Here is a 21,408-nt window from a genome sequence, read left to right on the forward strand (position 1 = left end):
GCGGGGTGGGGTGCCCAGGGATGGAGGTGCCGAGACCCCCTCCCTCCCGGTGATGGGGCGGGTGCCCAGGGATGGCGGTGCTGAGACCCCCTTATGTTGATGGGGCGGGGTGGGGTGCCCAGGGATGGAGGTGCCGAGACCCCCTCCCTCCCGGTGATGGGGTGGGGTGCCCAGGGATGGAGGTGCCGAGACCCCCTCCCGGTGATGGGGCGGGTGCCCAGGGATGGAGGTGCCGAGACCCCCTCCCGGTGATGGGGCGGGTGCCCAGTGATGGCGGTGCGGCCGGAGCCCGGCGGGCTGGAGGCTAACTCTCAGCCGGGACAGCTCCCTGCTCCTCCGGGCCTGCCAGAATGCCAGCCGGGCCGGACGGGAGACGCTCAGGCCCCTGGTGCCACGCCTGCCACGGGCAGAACCCCGGCCCCTGTCCCACGGCACCACTGAGCTCCGCCCTGTGGGAGGGGGTGTCCCGGACCCGGCCGAGGGCCACAGGCCCCTCACCTCAGCAGGCTGTGCTCCAGCAGCCTCAGGGCCCGCCACGCCCCCGCCAGCTCCGCCAGCTCCTCCTGCACCTCGGCAGCCCCTTCCGGGGAGGACTTCTCCATCACCAGCCGGCCGCGCGCTTCCACCAGGGGCAGCTGGGCCTCCTTCTCGGGGAATTCAGCCAGCAGCCTCTGCATACGAACACACACATGCACACACATGCGCGCGCGCGCACACACACACACACACACACACACACACACACACACACACACAGTGAGTCCTGGCGGTCTCTGCTCCCAGTGCGGGCGCTTTGGCCTCCCGACCTGCCTGGGGAGGCACCATCTGCGCAGGGAAAGCCATCTCACCTGGACTTCGGCCTCGCGGGCCTGGGCGTCCCAGGGGCCCGTGTCCCCCAGGTAGGACTCCAGCTTCTGCGTGACCACGGCCACCCACTGCTGCAGCTGCAGGAGCTCGTGGCTGAAGGCGCAGTGCTCCCGCGCGCTCCGCTGGCTGCCGTCCACCAGGTCCTGCGGCACAGCCGGGGCCAGGGCGCCTGAGTGCTGGCTGAGGCCGCGACCTGGGCCCCCAGACCTGCCCGGGCCCCCCACCCAGCAGGGAGCAGAGCGCGGGTCCTCCCGCTGCACAGGGCAAGGCATGGGCCTGAAGACAGATCCTGGCGGAAAGGGCCCGAGCCTGTCTCGCTGTCCTGCTCTGAGTCTGGAGCAACCAGATCCCCGTCCAGCCCCGCGGGGTGCATCGGCACAACCACTTGGGAAAATGGTGGGTCCACAGCTCCTGCCCGAACACGGCGGCCCTAGGACGAGGCCCTTTCACCCCCGGTGCACACTCTCCACCAAGAGGAAGGAGAGGGGTGCTGCCTGTAAGAACCCCAAACGGGGAGCCGCCTGCCGTTGGGGACATGCAGGAGGCAGCCGATCGATGATTCTCTCATCATTTGTTTCTCTCTCTCCCTCTCTCTCTCTCTCTGAAATCAATAAAAACACGTGTGTTTTTCATTATAAAGGTGACGTTTGCTGCGTCTGTGGGCTCTGTGCCACCTCAAGGGTGGGGTCAGTGCTTCTTATTTCTCTACTCCCCCGGCCTCCACCTGGGGACCAGTAGCTGCTAACTTAGCAAACGGAGTGAAATGAACTCATCGAGACCTCAGCCCTCATGCAGACCGAGGGGGCTACATGGGTAGAGCCGTATTTCCCGAAACTCATGGGGGTTTGGGTTGCCCTGCTGGTGACAGGGTAGGTGCCAGCAGAGACAGTGGGAGTGTGGGGCGTGGGGAGCACTTACATTTCGAAAGACATTATTTTTTCTAATAAATTACTTTCCTTTTGTTTATATTTTCTACTGTAGAAAGGGCATCATATTAAAACGTTAGATGGTGTGGCTACTGACACTATCTGTGAGTCCAGGACTGCCCAGAGGCCGTCAGGAACACTTGTTATTGAGAGGGCATGTCGCCCGGGGGGTGGGGAACGGCTCAGACCGTTTTCCTGAAGTGAGGCCGCCTGAGGGCCGGCTTTGTGCTCCTGGTGACAAATGCGGACCCAGGGCTCCCTCTGCACCAGGGTCAGGGCTCCGGCTGCAGCCCGCATTTCACTTTTCAACGTGCCCTCAAGGGAATGTTGAAGGACCTCAATTTCCATTCCCACCGCTCACAAGGGAGTCAATCCTACTTAGCAGCAGAATGACCCAGGCGGCCACTAGAGGGCACTGCAGGCACGGCGCCAGGCCTCACCCCAAGACGGCAAACGTGAGGGCCCCTGCCCGCTGGGCTTTGGGGAGCACCTGCCTGGTGCCCTGTCCTCTGGCCCGGCCCAGGTGGAATTGTATATTTTTACTTGCTGGCTGCTCACTCTGTCCATCTACCCACTGAGCGTAACCCCGAGAGAACAGGGGCCTTGCCCGCCCGGTCACGCTGCCCCCTGCCTGGGGCCCAGATCTCTGCCTGGCACACAGGGGCTGCTCAGTGACGGTCTGCTGAGTACGTGAGGGAGGGAAAGGACAAGAGACAGGAAAAGACGCGCTGGCAGGAGTGAGGAAGAAGAGGGAAGGCCCGGGAGGGTCAGATCCGGCCGGGTGTCTGCACGGCCCTTACCTCCAGGGACCTCTGCAGGGCCTGGCAGTCGGCGGAAAGCTGGTCCATTTGGTGCTGGTGGCTGGGGTTCCCCTGGATGAAAGGCCTGGTGGCCTCCACCTGCACCCCCAGGTCCAGCCCCTCTTCCTGCAGCCCCTGCAGCAGAGGAAGCGGTGAGCTGACCTTCCTGCCTCTCGCACGGGTCATCAGGGTGGGGGGACTCTGAGTGGGACACGGTGGAGGGAGACTCGGAGGGTGTGGCTCCCCAACTCCTGCGGCTGTACCTCATGGTCATCTGATGGGCCCCTCAGGACCGGTGAGAGTTTTAATGAGAAGGAAGCATTCTGAGGCACCATGAGAATAAGTGGGGGGACGAACGCCCATCTGGACTCTTAGTGAGGGCCAGCCCGCGTTATGAAGAACCCACCCCAGCTCCGGCTGAAGAGCCGCACATGCACCACTTGTAACACTTTCCCAGGAACACTGGCAACTTGCACCTGCGCTGTGCTGGGGTTACAAGGTGCTCGCTAGAAGCCAGCAGCTCCGCACCCGGCGACAAAGGTCAACCAGCGCCGAGGGACCGTCCCGTGTGGTTTAAAACGTTTCTTCCCAGAGCCCACCAGGTTTGCATCACTGGGGGCCTCTGGACTCATTAGGGAGACTTAGCCAAGCAACTTGAGAAACACGGCCCGTGTTGGACTTTGGAACCACGGAGTCAGCAGAAAGGCAGCTGATCGTGTTTGTAAGCCGGAGAGTCAGCAGTCTGGAGGCGCTGAGGGCCCTGCGAGGCCAGGAACCCCCAGTAAATCAGCTGAGGTGAAAGGTCAGGGCTCTCGTGTCTAAGTGTCCGGCGGGGGCCGGCCGCTGCTTGGCCGGTTACTGCTAAGGAGGGGCTGCTCCCTGGCGCACTGAGCACCTGAGCAGAGGCGCCTCGGGCCGCACAGACCCCTTACCTGCAGCCTTGAAAGCTGGGCCTGTTTCCCAGGAAGGTCCCGCTGAAGCCCATTCTCGGCTCGGACCCTGGTCTGGAGGTCTGAGAGCGTCCTCTGCAGGGGCTCGAAAGCAGCCCCGAAGTCTTTGTGCTGAGCAAGCAAGCTCTGGGGACACAGAATGGGCAGCACACGAGTGAAGCGCTTCCCTCCCAACCCAGCTGCTTTCTCCAGCCTTCTCCAGGGCCACTCATGCTCACACTCACTCAGGCGGCACTGCCTCCAGGAAGCCTTCCCAGAGCTCTTGAGGGGGTTGAGTCACCATAGTACCCTCACATACAGCTCTGCCGCCCACTGAACAGAGGTCGGCAGACTACATCTGTACCACACACCCCTAGTCCCCCCAGAGGTCTGTTTGTCAATAAAGTTTTATTGGGACACAGCCACGCTCACTCCTTTGCAGCTGTTCTCATGCTGCAGTGGCAGAGTTGAGAGCTGCAGCAGAGAGCGTCTGCCTTGCAAACCCTAGAATGTTCGTTACTGGGGTCAGTGCGATCACAGATGTGCAGTTCTCAGCATGTGCCCGGCCCTGTCAGTGCCTCAGAGACCACAGCTATCACCATCATCACGAGCATCATCATCACCATCATCACCACCATCATCACCATTACCATCATCACCATCACCATCACCATCATCACCACCAGCATCACCATCACCACCATCACCACCATCATCATCTCCATCATCTCCATCATCATAAACACCACCATCACCATCACCACCATCAGCACCATCAGCACCATCACCACCACCATCACCATCATCACCATCACCATCACCACCATCACCATCATCTCCATCATCATCACCATCATCACCACCAGCATCACCATCACCACCATCACCACCATCATCATCTCCATCATCTCCATTATTATAAACACCACCATCACCACCATCATCTCCATCATCATAAACACCACCATCACCATCACCACCATCAGCACCATCAGCACCATCACCACCACCATCACCATCATCACCATCACCATCACCACCATCACCATCATCTCCATCATCATCACCACCACCATCACCACCATCATCACCATCATCATCATCACCACCATCACCACCATCACCATCATCTCATCATCATCATTACCACCACCATCACCATCATCACCATCACCATCATGAGAGGCTCAGCAAACATTTGTAACATAAAGAATAAACTGCCTGCAGCATGCCACCTTGCATCTTTGATTTAGTGCCGTCATTTGGAAACGTGTCCCTAATATTAACAGCTTCCAGGTAACCAGGCGCCGGAAGCTTACATTGTTTCTCTGCGTTTTCTCAGTGGACACCCCAGCTCTCTGCGAAGGCAGTTCACTGACTGCAGTGCAGCGAGGGGACTTGAGGGCAGGACCAGGGGCAGAGGCGGCCAGGGGACCAGTCAGAACAACCACACAATCATCCCCCCAGTTGATAGACGAGGAGCTCTAGGTTGGGGGGCGCAGGGCCGCACAGTGCACGTGCTGGGGCTCCGGTCCCAATGCGGGCTGCCCGCCGGGAAGGGTGGCGTCCTCAGCGGCCCCGCCGGCCGACAGCGGCCCCGTGCGGCCGACAGCGGCAGCGCTCACCTGCAGCTTGCTCTTCCTCTGCAGGAGGCTGTTGTGGAGCAGGTCCCTGTCCCTCACGGAACTCGCCACCTGCTCCAGGAGGGCCCCCGCTTTGTCCTGGCCGAAGATGCTGCCCAGCAGGTCTGACTTCAGTGGCAGCACGGTCAGCTGCTGCTTCAGGCGGGAGCTCTCGGCCAGGGCCGCCTGCAGGGACAGGCTGCGTCAGCCACGGGCGGGACGGGCAGTGGAGCCGGGCACCCGCCCAGAGCGCACCTGTTTGCTGCGACTGCCCCGGCTCTGAGGCAGCAGCAAACCTGAGAAACAGGCCGGCAGGAATGCGCGCGGGAGGCCTGAATCTCAGGGTCAGCTGCATTCCTCTCACCCCGCACACCCATCTTATGATCAAAGCTGAGCACCCTCCTCAGCAGATGCTCAGCAAGTATCTATAATAACAAAAGTGTAATATGCAAATCGACCGAATCCCGAACAGTGCAACGACCATCCGGACGACTATGCTATGACACCCACTGGCGCCAGGCCAGCCAAGGCGGGTGCGATGGGATTGGTCGGGGGCCCAGTCATCACCCCATGATCGCCCTGCAGAGGGAGGCCCAGGCCACCGGCCGGCCGGCTGGGGATCTCCCTCTGCAGGGTGATTCATCATGGAGCCCTGGCCAGGTGGGCGGGGCCTACCTCTTTGGGGCGATCCATCGCAGGGCTCCTGGACTGTGAGAGGGCACAGGCCGGGCTGAGGGATACCCCCCCCACCACCACCAGTGCATGAATTTCGTGCACCAGGCCTCTAGTTTGTAACATAAAGCGTAAGCTGTCGCCCTGCCTGCATGTCTTGGAAATCCGTCTCTCCATCCCCACTGCCACTGTCCTCACTGCAACCGAACCCAAACCAAACCAGTCCAATCCTCTACCCAGTGACTCCTTCACCAGCAGCAGTGGGCCACCCCCGGGGGTCTGGAGGACGTTCTGAGGGGGCTGAGGGCCTGTGGGAGCACAACCGGGGGAACTCAGGACGGCTCCCCACCGGAGGTGGCGCCTGAATGGAGTCACGATACATAGGAGCTCACCAGGCAGAGAGGACCTAACGGGACTCAGAAGCCTCCTTGTAATGGCCAGCTGCTCCCACACAGCCTGACCTCTGCCCAGCCTCCTCCTCCAGGAAGCCTTCCCTGACCACATTCCCAGCTACACTCACTCTCCCTGCCCCTAAGCCCTTGCCAAGCCTCAGGCTCCTGCTGACGAGCCAGTTGTTTGGGGTAAGGCCCAGGGTCCTAGAGGCCAGGGGCATTGTTGTCAGCTGGCCAGAGTCCTTCCATTGTTACCTATGATGTTACTGAGACACTGAGCGAGGCACAGGGCTGGGACAGGAAGAGCAAAGACCAACCCAGGTAGGTAACTGCAAGCCAGGCAGACAGTGAGTGTTTTCCTAAAGTTTCAACCGAGTGGGTGTTCAGGGCAGAAGTGGATTTCCTGGGTGGGGAAATCCAAGGAGGCTCCTCGGAGGAGGCAGTACTGACAACCTCCCTGGAAGGGCTACGGGAGTCTCTGGAGGGAGAGCGGTCTCATGGTGTGATCGACCACCCAGAGGTCAGGCCTCGGGAGGCAGGGGTCACCTGCACCTCCCTTTCACCAAACCCAGACATAACATCACGGGGTTCAGCATTCAGCGTGGGGAGGTGCGATCATGAAATTGGACTATATCCTAGCTGGGAGGCCTTGGGCAGTTCTGAGCCTCGGTTTCCTCATCTGTAAAATAGGGGTGCTCACACCCCAGCGCGTGGGGTTGTCATGAGGCCTAAATGAGACGATGCCTACGAAGCACTTAGCGTGCAGGACCCCCTGCGGACACACAACGAAAGTCAGCCCTCTCAGCTGCCAGCATTTAACCGGCGGCCCTGGGTTGAATTGTGTCCTCCCCAAAAGGTCTGGAGACGTCCAAGCCTCCCCCACCTCAGACTGTGACGGGGCGAGCCGGCACGGCCATGGCATACTCAGCCCCAGGGCGCCTTATGTGACGCGCCAGCTCAGCCAGGTTCGGTGAGCCTGAGAGGGGGCGGTGAAGGATTGAGAAAAGACAGATGAGAGAAGAAAGCTGGGTCTCGGTGGGACGCTGTCCTCTCTGATGGAGAGCCCCTCTGATGGAGAGACAGCGACCAGATGCCACGAGGCACAGGAAGGGCGGGTCAAGATGTTTACAACATTCTCGTGGGTTTCGGTCCTACTCAACTACATGCACCTGAACCCTACCAAGCCCACATCACTCAGGCACGTGGGGCCACGTGTCCGGACCATCGGTTCAAGCTCACAACCACAGCTGTTGGCTATCATGGTGCTGGGAGGGCTCTGCCCTCCAGGCTGGGACTTGCACGTGGGCACGAGAGGACTGTGCCCTCTCATTAGTCGAGGCTTGAACACGGTAGCCGCTCTCCACATGTGACCTTCCTGGGAGGTGGGTCTGAGCAGAGGTAGCGGGTAGAGGGGGGTCACCCAGGCACCAGCTCTGCCTCTGAGGAGGACCCTTGTCTCCCGTGTTGATATGTCCTGGGCACACGGGACGCCTGTGCCAGACCCGGGCAGTGAGCTCCGCCCAGATGTCAGAGGGCCCGGGCACACGCCCGCCCTGCAAGGGTGACGGAGGTGCCGCGCCTGGCGGGTGGTCGCCCCGGCTTCGCGGCCAGCCCTCCCGGTTACCTCGATCTGCGGCAGGAAGGTGTGGATGGAGGGCAGGTCAGGCAGGCTGGCCGTGACGTCCAGGAGCCGCTGGGCCAGCTCCCGCCACAGCTGCAGATCCTGCAGAGGCCGCTGGAAACGCCGCCACAGCTCCACGCCCGCGGCACTGCGCAGCCGGGCGCTCCTGCCTTTCATGCTGCCGGGGAGGGGGGAAGCCAGGAGAGCGGGTCAGCCCAGGAGCGCTCCACCCCGACCCCAGGGAGCCCGCCTGCACTGCTCCCCGGGGGGCCCTCCCCTATCGCGCCGGCTGCTGGGGCATCTAAACGGCAGAGGCCCATGCCCTCGGGATAAAAGTGCCCCCGAAACAAGGCAGCCCTCGAACAGACGTGCAGCCCGGCGTCACGGCCAGGGAGCGCCAAGCTCTCAAGAGGAAGCGTGGGGTCCCTGACAGGCGCTGCGTGCCCCTAGGCACCTCGCCAAGCAAACAGACCCTTTCTTGAGTAGGAGCCCTGGTCCCAGGCCCCAATAACTCCTGCAGAAGGTTTTTCCACGGCCATGCCCAGCGCCCAGGCAGAGGCCGGCAGCCCCGGACGCCTCAGCAGAGCGATGGGAGGGCCCCCCCCCCCCCGTCCCACGCAGCTTCGTGCTCAGAAGAGGCCAGCACCCCCTGCCCCACCATCACCACCATCACCACCACCACCACCACCAGGCGGGCACCCGGCCGCTGCTCTGAAAGTGCAGAGGTGGGGCCTGAGCACACTGTGGGGCAGAGACACCCCGCAAGGGGGAGCCCCTGGGTTCATGCTGGGGGAGCCCCTGCGGAGGGGTGAGTTCTGAACACCTCTCAGGCTCACGTAGCGAAAACCGCTACGGATTCCGAATGGCCCGTGCTCAGTGGCCCAGAGCGTGGGCGCTGGGCCTGCTGGTCAGCGCTGCTGGGAAAGCGGAGGGCCCTGCGCCCGGGCCGTGGCCGAGGGGAGCAGAGGCGGCGTGGCGATGGGCTCAGAGGCTCCGTGGGCACCGTCAGCCACAGGGCCGGTGTCTGTCCTGAGGAGTCCTCCTCGGCCACTGCCTGGTGGCCCCAGCGCCAGCGTAAGCGGCACAGGGAGACGGGGTGGAAGTGGCGAAGGAGCCACTTCGCACGGAGGAAGCCAACGCCAGGCCTCTGTTTGGAGTGAAATGTAAAACTCCTCAAAGGGATAGTGGCTGGCCTGGCTCAGGGGTTGAGCGTCGACCTATGAACCAGGAGGTCACGGTTCGATTCCGGTCAGGGCACCTGCCTGGGTTGCGGGCTCCATCCCCAGTGTGGGGCGTGCAGGAGGCAGCCGATCCATGATTCTCTCTCATCATGGATGTTACTCTTTCTCCCCCTCTCCCTCCCGCTCTGCAATCAATAACATATATTTATTTTAAAGGAAGGGACCATGACTAACAGAGCAAGCTGGCACCCTGGACGCCCGTCACTGAGAGCTACAAGATGCACGCGCGTTACCAGGCTGCAAGAGAAAGCAGCCGCCTCCAGGAGGCAGCGTTCGATGGGGAGAGAAGGCCCCGAGTCCCGCCTCCTCGGCCCCCCAGCCCCGCCCTCGGCCCCCGCAGCCCCACACCTCTGGAACTCCTGGACGGCCTGGACGACGCTGTCGGGAAGCTGCTGCAGGTCATGGGGGAAGGCGATGAGCTCCCTCAGCTGGGCCTGCAGCCGGTCCACCCGGGGCTCCTCCGTGGCCAGCGCCGCCCGCGTCGCCTGCGGCACAAACGCCCCCGAGGGGGTGGTGAGTTCCGGGACAGGACAGGGTGCGTGCTCAGGGCGGTGAGCGTGGCTGGTGGGAGTGGGCCCGGGGACACTGCTCCCCCACCTCCCACCCTGCCTCTCGCCAAGCTGGTCTTTCTCTTGATGTCACCGCCCCCCGGCGTTACCAACACCAGCACCTCACAGCACAGGTGACCGGTCCCCAGGAACACGGACACCGTGGTCCAGGCGCCTCATTCATTCGAGGCTCTCCAGGATTCTGGAGGGCACGTCTCCTGTCCCCATTTCATATGCAAGGAACCTCGTCTGAGAGTTTTATTTTTTTGTTAATCCTCACCAAAGGGCATTTTCCCATTGATTTTTAGAGAGTGGAAGAGAGAGGGAAAGACAGAGAGAAATATCAATGTGAGAGAAACACATTGATGGGTTGCCTCCTGCATGAGCCCTGACCAGGGCTTGGGCCGGGGAGGAGCCTGAAACTGAGGTACATGCCCTTGATTGGAATTGAACCCGGGACCCTTCAGTCCACAGGCCGATGCTCTGTCCACTGAGCCAAACCGGCCAGGGCTCTCAGCACTTCTTGTTTTCCGGAGTGCATAAGGAACTGCGGGGGAGGGGCCATTACCCACATCCCCATTTCGCCTTTGAGATGGAAGTCATTCTCCCGAAGGCATCCAGTTGGCAAGGAGAGGAGCCAGGACTTGAACCCAGCAGTCCGATCCCGAAGTCCCCGCCCTTAACCACTGCACCGCACCTGCACCTGGGGCCAGGCGGCCAGTGCTAACGGGAAACAAGTCCCTGTGCAGGAAGTGACCATCACAGAGGAATGGGCTTTAGAGGAGGGTGAGTCGGCCCTCGAGTACGTGTGCCTCGCTCCTACCCCCACGAACATAGTTCTGCACGTGGGCGCGCGTTAGAAGGGAGAGAGAACACAGGACAAGGGGGAGTGGACAGGGGTCTGGGCCGTCTGCTTTCAGATATTTCCGCGAACGGAACTAACTGATGCGGAGCGAACCCATTGAGTTCATAAATAACGGCAGGAATGGGGAGGTGTTTACCTTTATTTTAAAAATCTCTCTGTCCACAAGACAGGCCTCCTGTGTATATGGGGGCGGGGGAGGGGGCTCTGATTGGACATCACGTCTGAGTTGGAACCCACCCCACCCTCCCCAGGGTGGGCATGTCTGCTCGGTCTCCCAGACCCCGTTGGTTGGTCACCGTCTCCACACTCGGAGCTTTCCCTCTTGCCTAAGGCTGTGCTCAGGAAGCCCACATCCACCCCCAGGCAGGGACCTCCGGTCCTATTCACCCACGGACTCATCACGTGATCCTAGGACGCTGGGGACAAAGAAACTCTCCCGGCCTCAGTCTCCTCTCCCGGCAAATGGGTGCAAACACCCAACTTGGGTTAACACCCCAAGACCCAGGAAAAGCGGAGTGTGTTTAGGGCTCACCGTGATCCTCCCACCGCAAGGGTGAGCTCCCAGGGGCGACACCCCAAGGCGCCTCGGCCGCCTGGACTGCGGGGCTGGGACACACCCTGCTTACCGAGTAGAGTCTCCAGCGGGCCACCAGCTCGTCCTCGGTGCCCGCCTTCGCCGCGGGCTGCAGGCCCTCCTCCGCCAGCCTCCGAAGGCCCTTCCGGAACTCCCCCAGCTCGGCCTCCAGCTGCGTCCGCTGCCGCTCAAAGGCGCCCGTGGCCTCGAGCAGGCCGCGCAGCCGCCCCTCCTCCTCCTCGCAGAGGCCGCGAAGTTTCTCCAGAACTTTCCGCAGCTCCTCCAGTTCTCGGGCGATCTTCTCGGCACCCAGAGGAGAGGTGTTCTGGATGACCCCCACCGCCTGCGCCTCCAGCCTCCTCAGAGACTCCTCGCCCCGGGGCAAGTCCTTGGCGACATCCTGGAGGGGAGCGTGGGAGGGCAGGCCGTGGGGCACCTCCCGCTCAGCACGGACGCCCGGAGCCGGGTGGACTGTCTGTCTCAGCAGCCCTGACTCCCGCCCACATCCTTCCTAGTCTTCTCAGAGCCCAGAGCACGTCGTCTCGGGGGGCTGAGGGGGGACCCCGTCTTTAACACCCCGGACATTGGCTAGTCTGCCTTTCTAACAAGGCAGAGCCGGCTCAGGCAGAGCCTCCGGCCGCAGCCGCGTGGCGCCGGGCAGAACCCCACGACCCGTCTGGTTTCATGATGTCCCTGTACGGTCACCTGCTAATTAGGAGTGAGTGCTGGTTCTCCACCTACGACGATGCGATCAAGTTTCTTTTCAAAATAAATCGTCACTGGCTTTTAATTATTTTAAAAATTGTTCTACAAACACCTTTAAACCTATTTTATTTGAAACTGCCGTTAAAATGAAGTATACAGGCCTTAGGTGTCACTGTTCAGAGTTTTGAGAAATATGCATGCATGCTCATGTAGTCCGCCTTGTTATCAAAACATACAGCATCTCTAACATCCTGGAAGATTCTAGAACTTATTTGAAATCATAGGAGATGTTATCTATTGAAACTGGCTTCTTTCACTCAGCATAATGCTTTTTCAGATTCTGCTGTCTATCAGTACTTCATTCCCTCTAATTGTAATATTCCTCCATATATATACTAGCATATATATATAGTATCTATATATATAAAAGCCTAAGCGACTGGTCATTATGACACACACTGATCACCAGGGGGCAGACGCTCAATGGAGAAGCTGCCCCCTGGTGGTCAGTGCGTTCCACAGCCAATCTCCCATGGCTGGACAACCTCCCATGGTCCCTCCCCCCCAGCTTGGCCGATCAGGACTGGGTGGCATGGCCCCAATTGGTCCAATTGCTGGCCAGGCCGAGGGACCCCACCTGTGCACAAATTCGTGCACCGGGCCTCTAGTGTGTGTGTGTGTGTGTGTGTGTGTGTGTGTGTGTGTATATATATATATATATATATATATATATATATATATATAATATCGCATTTATTCAATGCCCTATTGACAAAAATCCAGTTGTTTCCATATGGGGCTATCATGACAGGGCCCCGTTCGAGACCCCTAGTCTAGACCATGCTGCCATGGCCCTGGGTTGCCAAATGCCCTGCTGACTCAGAGGTTCCCATGAGGTGGCCGAGGCCCCACATTCGCCTCTAGATTCCACGCTTCTCCTCGCGTGGGACCTGTGGCCCGTGGAGGTCTGTGCCTCCCTTGGGCCCGGCACCCCTGTGACATAAACTCGAACCTGTGTGGGCTCCCCAGTGGCCCTTGGCGGTCACAGCCCGGTTACCTGCAGCACCGAGAGCCGGCGGGCAGCGGGCAGCGAGCAGCTCCGCCCCACGCAGCCGTTCACCTTTGCCACCACCGCCTGCAGCCACAGCTGCAGCTCGTCCACGTCCGCCTGGAAACGCTCGTGCTCCCGGGTCACCTGCTCCAGCAGGTCCACTCGTTCCTGGGGAGGGGAGAGGACCGCCATGAGGGCCGGCCTGGCCGCCTGGCCTTGGGACCTGCGTGCGTGTGTGTGTGTGTGTGTGTGTGTGTGCACGCGTGCACGTGTAGAGGGTCCAGGATTCTGGGATATTTCACCCCTTTTGCTGGAAATAAAGAAGTCCCAGACACCCTTCTCTATCTTTTTAAAAATATATATTTGTATTGACTTCAGAGAGGAAGAGAGAGGGAGTGAGAGAGAGAAACATCAATGATGAAAGAGAATCATTGATCGGCTGCCTCCTGCGCACCCACACTGGGGATGGAGCCCACAGCCCGGGCCTGTGCCCTGACTGGGAATCTAACCGTGACCTCCTGGTTCATAGGTCAACGCTCAACCCCTGAGCCCCGCCGGCCGGGCTCTTTCTTCTCTATCCTCTTAGACCGAAGCATTCAGGGCTGGGCCTGTCCTGGGAACAGCCCTCGAGGCGGGGGCCTGGGAACGGCAACTGCTGCCCCCCGACACTCACCGAGCGCCCCGAGGCGCCAGAGCCGCTCCGGGAACGGCAACTGCTGCCCCCCGACACTCACCGAGCGCCCCGAGGCGCCAGAGCCGCTCCGGGAACGGCAACTGCTGCCCCCCGACACTCACCGAGCGCCCCGAGGCGCCAGAGCCGCTCCGGGAACGGCAACTGCTGCCCCCCGACACTCACCGAGCGCCCCGAGGCGCCAGAGCCGCTCCGGGAACGGCAACTGCTGCCCCCCGACACTCACCGAGCGCCCCGAGGCGCCAGAGCCGCTCCGGGAACGGCAACTGCTGCCCCCGACACTCACCGAGCGCCCCGAGGCGCCAGAGCCGCTCCGGGAACGGCAACTGCTGCCCCCCGACACTCACCGAGCGCCCCGAGGCGCCAGAGCCGCTCCGGGAACGGCAACTGCTGCCCCCCGACACTCACCGAGCGCCCCGAGGCGCCAGAGCCGCTCCGGGAACGGCAACTGCTGCCCCCCGACACTCACCGAGCGCCCCGAGGCGCCAGAGCCGCTCCGGGAACGGCAACTGCTGCCCCCGACACTCACCGAGCGCCCCGAGGCGCCAGAGCCGCTCCGGGAAAGGCACGGACAGTATCACCTCCCCGAACCCTCCCAGCCACCCAGCCCACGGCGGTGTTACTAACCCAGCCCGACCGACAGGCAAACGGAGGCCCAGAGAGGGGAAAGGACTTGTCCAAGCCGTCGCCCGCTGGGAAAGCACCGAGAGGCAAGCCCAGGCGGAAAGGCGGGTCCGGGTTTCCGCCCGTTACCATGGTGTGTGCCCGCTTCCTCCCGAGGGCGGCGAGGGCACCTGCCCGGGTCGGAGGCAGCTCTACTTTCTGACAGTCCCACTGACGTTCTAACCCCCAGGGGACAAGATGGTCGTGAGGGGGACTGACCTTTGGGAAAATGACAGTGTTCCTGATAGAAGACCTACTGTGCGCCTAGGAACTCGGTTTTTTCAAAACACACCCCTGATCACGGCACCGTCTCTTTAAACCCCTCCCTGGCTCCCACTGCCCCCAGGCTCAGGTCCAAGTGCCACAGCCTGGAGGTCAAGGGCAGACTCGGTCCAGACCCTGGGCTGGAAAGCCCACTGCCTGCGACGTGAACCCTGGCTCGCCTCGGGCCGCCCCATCGGTGCGGTGCGCTAACAGTACCTGCCTCACTGGGTGCCGAGGACGGAACGTCAGAGCCGCAGCTCCCGCGAGCAGCACGGCAGCCGAGCGCCACGTGACGGAGCTCTGCTTGCTGTCACGGCTGGCCTCTCGGGGTGCTCCCCTCCAGCCCCCTTCTCTGAAGAGTCGCCCGCTGCCCGGGCCGAGTGAACGGTCTTCCCTGCTGGGGCTCCTGCTGGGGGACAAGGCCCCACAGACACGCTGCCCTCGGTGGTTTCGTCCCCGGGCCCAGCGCAGGGCAGCTCTGTGACAGCTTCCTGAGCGGCAGGGAGAGGGCAGGCGGCGTGTCTGCCAGCGGGTCCCACGGAGAGAGAACGAGGGGGTTTCCATCTAATGAGCAGTAAAACGCACCTGAGCACCGACCGGCCTGGACAAGCACGCGCCTACGTCACCTTCACCACAACCACAAAGCCCGCCCATCACGCAAATGTCCATTGGGCTTCACCGCCCCGTGGTTTCTGTTGCAGCTACTCCACCTCCCCGCGCTGCTCCTGCCCTAGCAGCTCAGACGAGCAGCCGCAGGCACCACACCCAGGTGGGGTATCTTCTAGTAAAACCGAAATTTTTGCTTCATATTTGTACGTGTCATGGAATATTCTGGTCTTTATTTCCCCCGCAATCACTCAAAAAGGTAAAAACCACTTTGGCTCACACGCCGCGCGAAATCAAGAGGTGGGCTGGATCTGGCCCGGGGGCCGAGGTTTGCCGTGCCCAGCTCTCGGCCACGGGGCCGGCCGTGCCCAGCAGCAGGTACGGATCAAAGTCAGAAGTTCTCAGCTGGGAAGCGTGGACAGACAGACTCAAACGCTTTCCTGCTGTTGTACACGGCCTGAGGGGCTCCTTGCCAAAGGTAGAAACACTGATCAATTCATCCAAACCTTTGCTGCCACCATTGCAAGGAGGAGAAAATACCCCCATTTTAGAGACGGGGAAACCAAGGCGCAGGGCCAAGCCCCTCAGGAAGACCTGAGGACCCTCTCTCCATGGAAGTGAGGCTCGCAGCCTCAGCAGCACACACGGCAGACGGACACACGGCTGCTCACACTCCAAAGGGGACGAAGGGACAGCCGCTCCTTCACGCTGCCCGGCCGGCTGCCCCTCCCACGGGCGGTGTGCCTCGACCCAGGGCTTCCTCCGCCCGCGGGGGAGTGGGTCGGGGAGAACGTGCAGGGAGTCGGTGCAGGCCGGCTCTGATGGCTGCAGATGCTGTAATGGGGCGGCTTCCCCAGTGAGCGTGCGGCTGGCGGGTGTGCGGGTGTGCGGGTGTGTGTGTGTGTGTGTGTGTGTGTGTGTGTGTGTGAGAGAGAGAGAGAGAGAGAGTAATGAGGTGCTGGCACCCGGGACAGAGTAAATAAAGCCTCAGGGAGCGGCCCCAGACAGGACCGCGGCCAAGCAGGGCAGCCATCCAGACGAGCTCCGTGCCAGGCGGGGCGAGCACAGCACGGTTCAGCCGCCGCCGGCCCCGCGGGGAGGATGACAGGGGTGACAAACGCGAGAGGACACAACCTTCGCTCGTTAGACCGAACAGCGCAGCCCCCTGTGGCCGGCGGGGCTGTCAGGGTGTCAAAACCCAGCCAACCGACAAGGCGGCGTGGACGCAGGCTGGGCCCGGGCTGCGCGGACGGCTGTGATTCACGCCCAGGTGCCGGCCGGCCGGCCGCCCCCTGTGAGGCCGGAAGCAGCGGGGGGGGACACTGCCACGGCCCCGGCCCCTCAGGAAAGGGAACCGCTGGGCTACAACCACTCCAGGAGATAAACACCAAGACCCTACTGGCTGCCAGCCTGCGCTCCCGTCCCCGAGGACAGTGCTCCTGCCCTCCCCCCGCCCCCGGCAGGGCCAGGCGCACTCATCAAGAATCTCCCTCCAGCCAGGCCGGTGTGGCTCAGTGGTTGAGCGTTGGCCTATGAACCATCCGTCAGTAGGTCAACCACACACATCAAGCACCACCTGTGTACGCAGCACGGAGTGACGCTGGGTATACGGATGGTAGATAATGGGTGGATGGGTGGGTGGGTGGTGGAGGGATAGTTGGATGGGTAGATAGAAGATTGGCGGGTGGGTAGGTAGGTAGGGAGTGGGTAAATGAGCCGGTGGGTGACAGGTAGGGAGTGAGTGGGTAGGTGGGTGAAGGGGTAAACAGTGGTGGGTAGTGGATAGTGGAGAGAAGGATGAGTGAGTGGGAGGGTGAAGCGGGGCGGGTTGGTGAGTAGGTGAATGAGCAGATAGCTGGCTGGGACGGGGAGTGAGTGGCTGTCAAATGGAATAGGAGATTAGTCAGGCTGGTGGTGAGCAGTGAGAAAACAGAGGTTTGGGACGGTGGGTGCTTGCATAGATGGCTGGGCAGGTGCGTGGATGAATGAGGTGGTGAATGGGGGCCAGTGAATGGGAGATGTGGCATTCAGTGGGGACGTAAGTGGGTGAGTGGGTAGGGAGGTGGAGACATGGATGAATGCTGGTGGGTGGGTGCTGGTGGGTGGGGAGTGGCGGGGAGTCGGTGGGTGGCTGGATGGTTACTCAGCAAACGGAGGGGTAGACGAGGTGGGTAAATGGCGGGACGGGCAGACAGCCCACGGCTCCCTCACCTGGGCTTTGGCCTTCACGGCCTCGTACTCGGCCTTCATCCTCGTCTGGGCGTCCTCGTCCACGCTGGGGTCCCCGATCCTGTGGAACAGGGAGGCCGCCTCCTCCAGCAGCCGGTCCAGGAGCACGGCCTGGTGGCCCACGCTGTGCAGCAGCACCTGGGCCTGGCCCAGCTGCCACTGCTTCTGCTTCAGGCCCAGCTGCAGCTCCACGGGCGGCGCCAGCGCCACCGTCACCTTCTGGAACCAGCGGTAGAACTCGTCGCGGGCCAGGAGGTACTCGCTCCAGTGCAGCCACACCCACTCGATGCGGCTGTGGGCGCAGAGACACGGCCGTGAGCCAGCCAGCGCGCACCTGGCTCGGGGCCTCGGGGCCGCCTGGGCAGCTCACGGACACTCGATCCCGGGCCTTGTTCAGTCCCGCGGACAGGACCCTGTGTCTGCTGAGGAAGCTCCAAGGGACTAGGGGTCAGGGTGGCTCAGTTCCAGAGCTGCTCTGAGACCCGTAGCCTTGCTAATGCGGCTTATGGAGCCTTAGCTACCAGCGCCCCAAATTCTAGCCCTAAACCCCCACTAACAGACCCCCAAATGCTGCCGGGAGTGTGTCTAGTCATTTGCAGAGTACAGTAGTATCTGTGGGCTTGTCACCCCACAGTGGGGACAGAGGCTGAGGGCCTGTGTGTGGGCTCCAGGGACCCCAAAAACTCACTGCACAGCCCTGCCTCCTCGCTCGCCTCAGTTTCCCTATCTGTAACATGGATGTGGCCCTGTCTGTCTGGACACATCGAGCCACTGTGGAATTCCAAGTGACAAGGGTTGAAAAGCAAAACCTTACTGTGAAAGGTCCCCCAGCCTACTCCGCATTCTGGTTTTAATATGGTGCCCGGCCAGCGTGGCTCAGGGGCTGAGCATCGACCTATGAACCAGGAGGTCACAGTCTGATTCCCGGTCAGGGCACATGCCCAGGTTGGGGGCTCAATCGCCAGTGGGGGGCATGCAGGAGGCAACTGATCAATGATTCCTTCTCTTCGTTGATGTTTCTCTTTCTCTCTCCCTCTCCCTTCCTCTCTGAAATCAATAAAGACATAAAAAAAAAAAAAGATGGAGCACCCGTTTGCTGAGGGCCTACTGTGTGCCTTGCTCCTGGCATTGGCTATCTCCCCCTTCCATCCTCCTGACAGCCTTCAAGGAACGTTTGATTATACCCATTGTCTAGATGAGAAGCCTGAGGCTCAGAGAAGTCAAGTACCTTTCCCAAGGCCCTACAGCAAGTAGCCTCCAGAGTGGGAGGCCTCCCTCTGCCCAACCCCACTGGGACCCTGCCTGGCTCCCCACAGGCCGGGAAGCTGGGCTAAAAGGCTAGCAAGGAGACAGGCCCCCTCCTCCGGGCCATTCCCCCATTGGGGCCGCTCTGTTCTGCTGGCGATGCACACGTGACAAGTCAAACAAGAATTAACTGTTGGCAAAACAAGCCAGGCTCCCGCTGACTGTTCTCATCATTACGCTCGAATACATTAGAACGAGGCAGGCAGGGCAGGCTAACATCCCAAGAGGACCCCGTTCCCAGCAATCCCAGCGCTGGAGGGATGTCCCTTGGCGGGCCCCAGGCCAGTGAGGTGGTGGGCGAGCAGGGTCAGGGGCACCGGCAGCCGTACCTGTGACAGTGAGTCATGTAGGTGACCGTCTCCTCCCACTGGGCCTTGATGTCCCTGAGCCGCGCCAGGATCCCGGGCTTCTGGTCCTCGGGGCAGCAGGCCAGGAGCGCCTCGGCCGCCTGCAGCACCAGGTCCACCTTCACGCGCCCCTCCGGCTCCAGCTGGCGTATTTTCTGTCGTGGGCACAAGCGCCAGTTTCCCGGGGTTAGACAAAGGGCGAGCGGGCGGAGCCACAGCCGGCGTGATGGACCGACAGCCTCTAGGGACTCCCTGCCAGGCGCGTCACCCCCGTGAGGGCCTGCAGCTCAGCACCCGGGGGCCGAGGGGTTCTCCCCGTTTCCCTGATGGGGAAGCAGGTCGTGGGAGGGCACGGGACTCGCTCCCGGCCACACGCCCCAGAGCTGGATGGAAGCGCACCTCCCGGCCACCCCGCAGGCAGGCACTGGGCTGGGCACCACTGAGCTGGGGGAGGGGCCCCAGGGGAGGTCCCCGGACCGGGCAGGCGAAGAAGGCACCAGCCACTCGCTTTCACCAGACCACAGGGATGAAGTGGTTTTTTATTGCAAAATCGGTTTTGAAATGTCAAAGCACATAGAAGATCAGCGTCCCAGAGCCCGTGGGAGGGTCCGTGGGAGAGCCCGTGGGAGGGTCCGTGGGAGAGGCCGTGGGAGAGCCCCGGGGGCGCACTCAGGACATGAGGCCCCGCTCCGAGGCTCCAGGTCAGGTTCCTGGGGGCCCCGGATGGAAGGCCCCTCCAGGGCCCACTCTCCCTGGCCTCGCCAACGGCTCTTCCTAAGAACCACCCCGGCCTTCCCTGAAGCCAGACCACCAGCCAGGTCAGGACCTGCCAGCAAAGGGTGCAGGCTCCAAAGGGATCCGGGCCGGAGACAGCGCATGCACCGCAGGGCGGTGGTGTCTGCAGACAGAAACCCCTGGGGCGGGGTGGGGGGGTCAGGAGAGACTCGGGCAAGGGAGTGTTTCATTTCACACCCACACCTGCACCCAAACCAAAGGGCGTGCCCAGTAGAGGCAGCAGCACAGACAAAGGTGTCGTGATGGGCCGTTTAGGAGGTTTTCTGCCGCTAGGAGGAGGCATGTGCTTGGAAGGTGGGGTTTTGGGTGGGGGTGGGGGCAGAGCGTGAGGCTGGGGAACAGGGCTGTGCAGACAGTGAGTGACTGGGTCCAGGTGGCCTTGGCATGTCTTCGGTGGGCAATGGGGAGCCACGGATGGTTGTAGAGGAGGAGAAGAGCATCGCGAGATCCTCGCTGTGGATGATGTTCCTCATTCGTGCTTGTGTGGCCACCGGGCCACGTGCACACCTGTGCCTGTTACCCTGTGAACCTGCCACCTCCCCTGCCCAGGTGTCCACACTCAGCCCTGCACTCACGCCGTCACCAGATCAACGCCTCGAATTTGGGCCCGTCACGGTGTGTAGGAACGCGCTTCACTATTGAAAATGCGGACAATAAAACCCCCCTCACAGGGCTTCTGTGAAGTGAAACCGGAACCCCGATAGTGCAGCCGTGAGCACAGTGGGTGCAGAATGAGCCTCAGCTCCCCGCTCCCAGTGCCCCCGCGAATGATCATCTGATCATGAGGAGCCTGCCGTCTGAGGAGGGAAGGGGCTCTGGGCTGCCAACTCCTCTCCCTCCAGTCCCCGACCTTCCAAACGTCCAGCCCACTGCCCCTCTGCTACAGAAGAGGGTCCAGGTCCCTGGCTGGGTAGTCCAGGCTGTCACCCTCTCACCCACCCCCTCTGTGTACCTCCATTCGCACTGAGCCCTGCTTTGTGCGTGGGGGCAGGGGGACCAGGCCCGGGAGAAGCCAAAGGAGTCACTCTCACAGGCACAGCCCCGCCCCAGTTCCCCTAAAGGTCAACCTGGCCCCCCCAGACCTGGCCAGAGGGAAGAGGGGAGCCAGGGCTGGGGTGGGGACCCACCTGGCTGTACGTGCCCCTGCCAGGCCAGGAGGGCAGAGGGGGGCTCTGGACCTTACTCTGAAAGTGGCCCAAGGACCGGAAGCAGCGTGCCCTGGAGCATCTCAGAAATGCCACATTCCGGGCCCACCCCACCTCTGGATCAGAATCTGCACTTAAACCCCAGTCCCCGGGAGACTGAACCCCGGAGTCTGAGGAACACTGGCGAGTCCCCCCAGCCCCTGACAGTCCTGTAAACCTGGGGCTGAGCTGGAGGGACCCAGGCCAGCCACAGGGGTGAGGCCAGGCCTCTGCCTACCTCGGTCTCCCGCAGCCGGGCCTCCAGGGCGGCCCGGGGCCCCTGGGTGTTGTCATTGGTCTGCAGCCGCTCCTGCACGGCCTTCATCCACTCCCAGGCGTCCTCCACGCTGCCGTCGAAGCCCTCCTGGGGCTGCTGAGTCATGGCACCTGCGGGCTGGAGGCAGGACCAGGTGAGATCGGCAGGTGGGCGGGACGCAGGGGGCCCAGGGCAGGTGGATGGGGGCCATGGCAGGTGGATGGGAGCCCATGGCAGGTGGATGGGGGCCCAGGG

At 61.9% G+C, this 21,408-nt stretch overlaps 1 protein-coding gene across 2 annotated transcripts in view; it reads right to left on the minus strand.

Annotated features, from left to right (window-relative positions):
- SYNE3 (spectrin repeat containing nuclear envelope family member 3) overlaps positions 1 to 21,408 on the minus strand; it is a 63,049-nt gene that overhangs the window by 11,868 nt on the left and 29,773 nt on the right. Inside the window, exons 2-13 of one of the 2 annotated variants that reach the window (XM_079769511.1) lie at positions 21,136 to 21,291; positions 18,901 to 19,073; positions 17,249 to 17,327; positions 12,820 to 12,981; positions 11,110 to 11,457; positions 9,419 to 9,555; positions 7,833 to 8,007; positions 5,148 to 5,330; positions 3,526 to 3,669; positions 2,594 to 2,728; positions 849 to 1,010; positions 499 to 671 (exon numbers count right to left, since the gene is read on the minus strand). In XM_079769511.1, the coding sequence (XP_079625637.1) occupies positions 499 to 671; positions 849 to 1,010; positions 2,594 to 2,728; positions 3,526 to 3,669; positions 5,148 to 5,330; positions 7,833 to 8,007; positions 9,419 to 9,555; positions 11,110 to 11,457; positions 12,820 to 12,981; positions 17,249 to 17,327; positions 18,901 to 19,073; positions 21,136 to 21,279 (2,015 nt within the window). In that variant the 5' untranslated portion in view covers positions 21,280 to 21,291. Of the gene's footprint in view, positions 1 to 498; positions 672 to 848; positions 1,011 to 2,593; positions 2,729 to 3,525; positions 3,670 to 5,147; positions 5,331 to 7,832; positions 8,008 to 9,418; positions 9,556 to 11,109; positions 11,458 to 12,819; positions 12,982 to 17,248; positions 17,559 to 18,900; positions 19,074 to 21,135; positions 21,292 to 21,408 lie in introns of both variants that reach the window. The other variant, XM_079769510.1, reaches the window with a different exon arrangement.

Source organism: Cnephaeus nilssonii (genome assembly GCF_951640355.1).
Source record: "Cnephaeus nilssonii genome assembly, chromosome: 4".
Lineage (NCBI taxonomy): Eukaryota > Metazoa > Chordata > Mammalia > Chiroptera > Vespertilionidae > Cnephaeus > Cnephaeus nilssonii.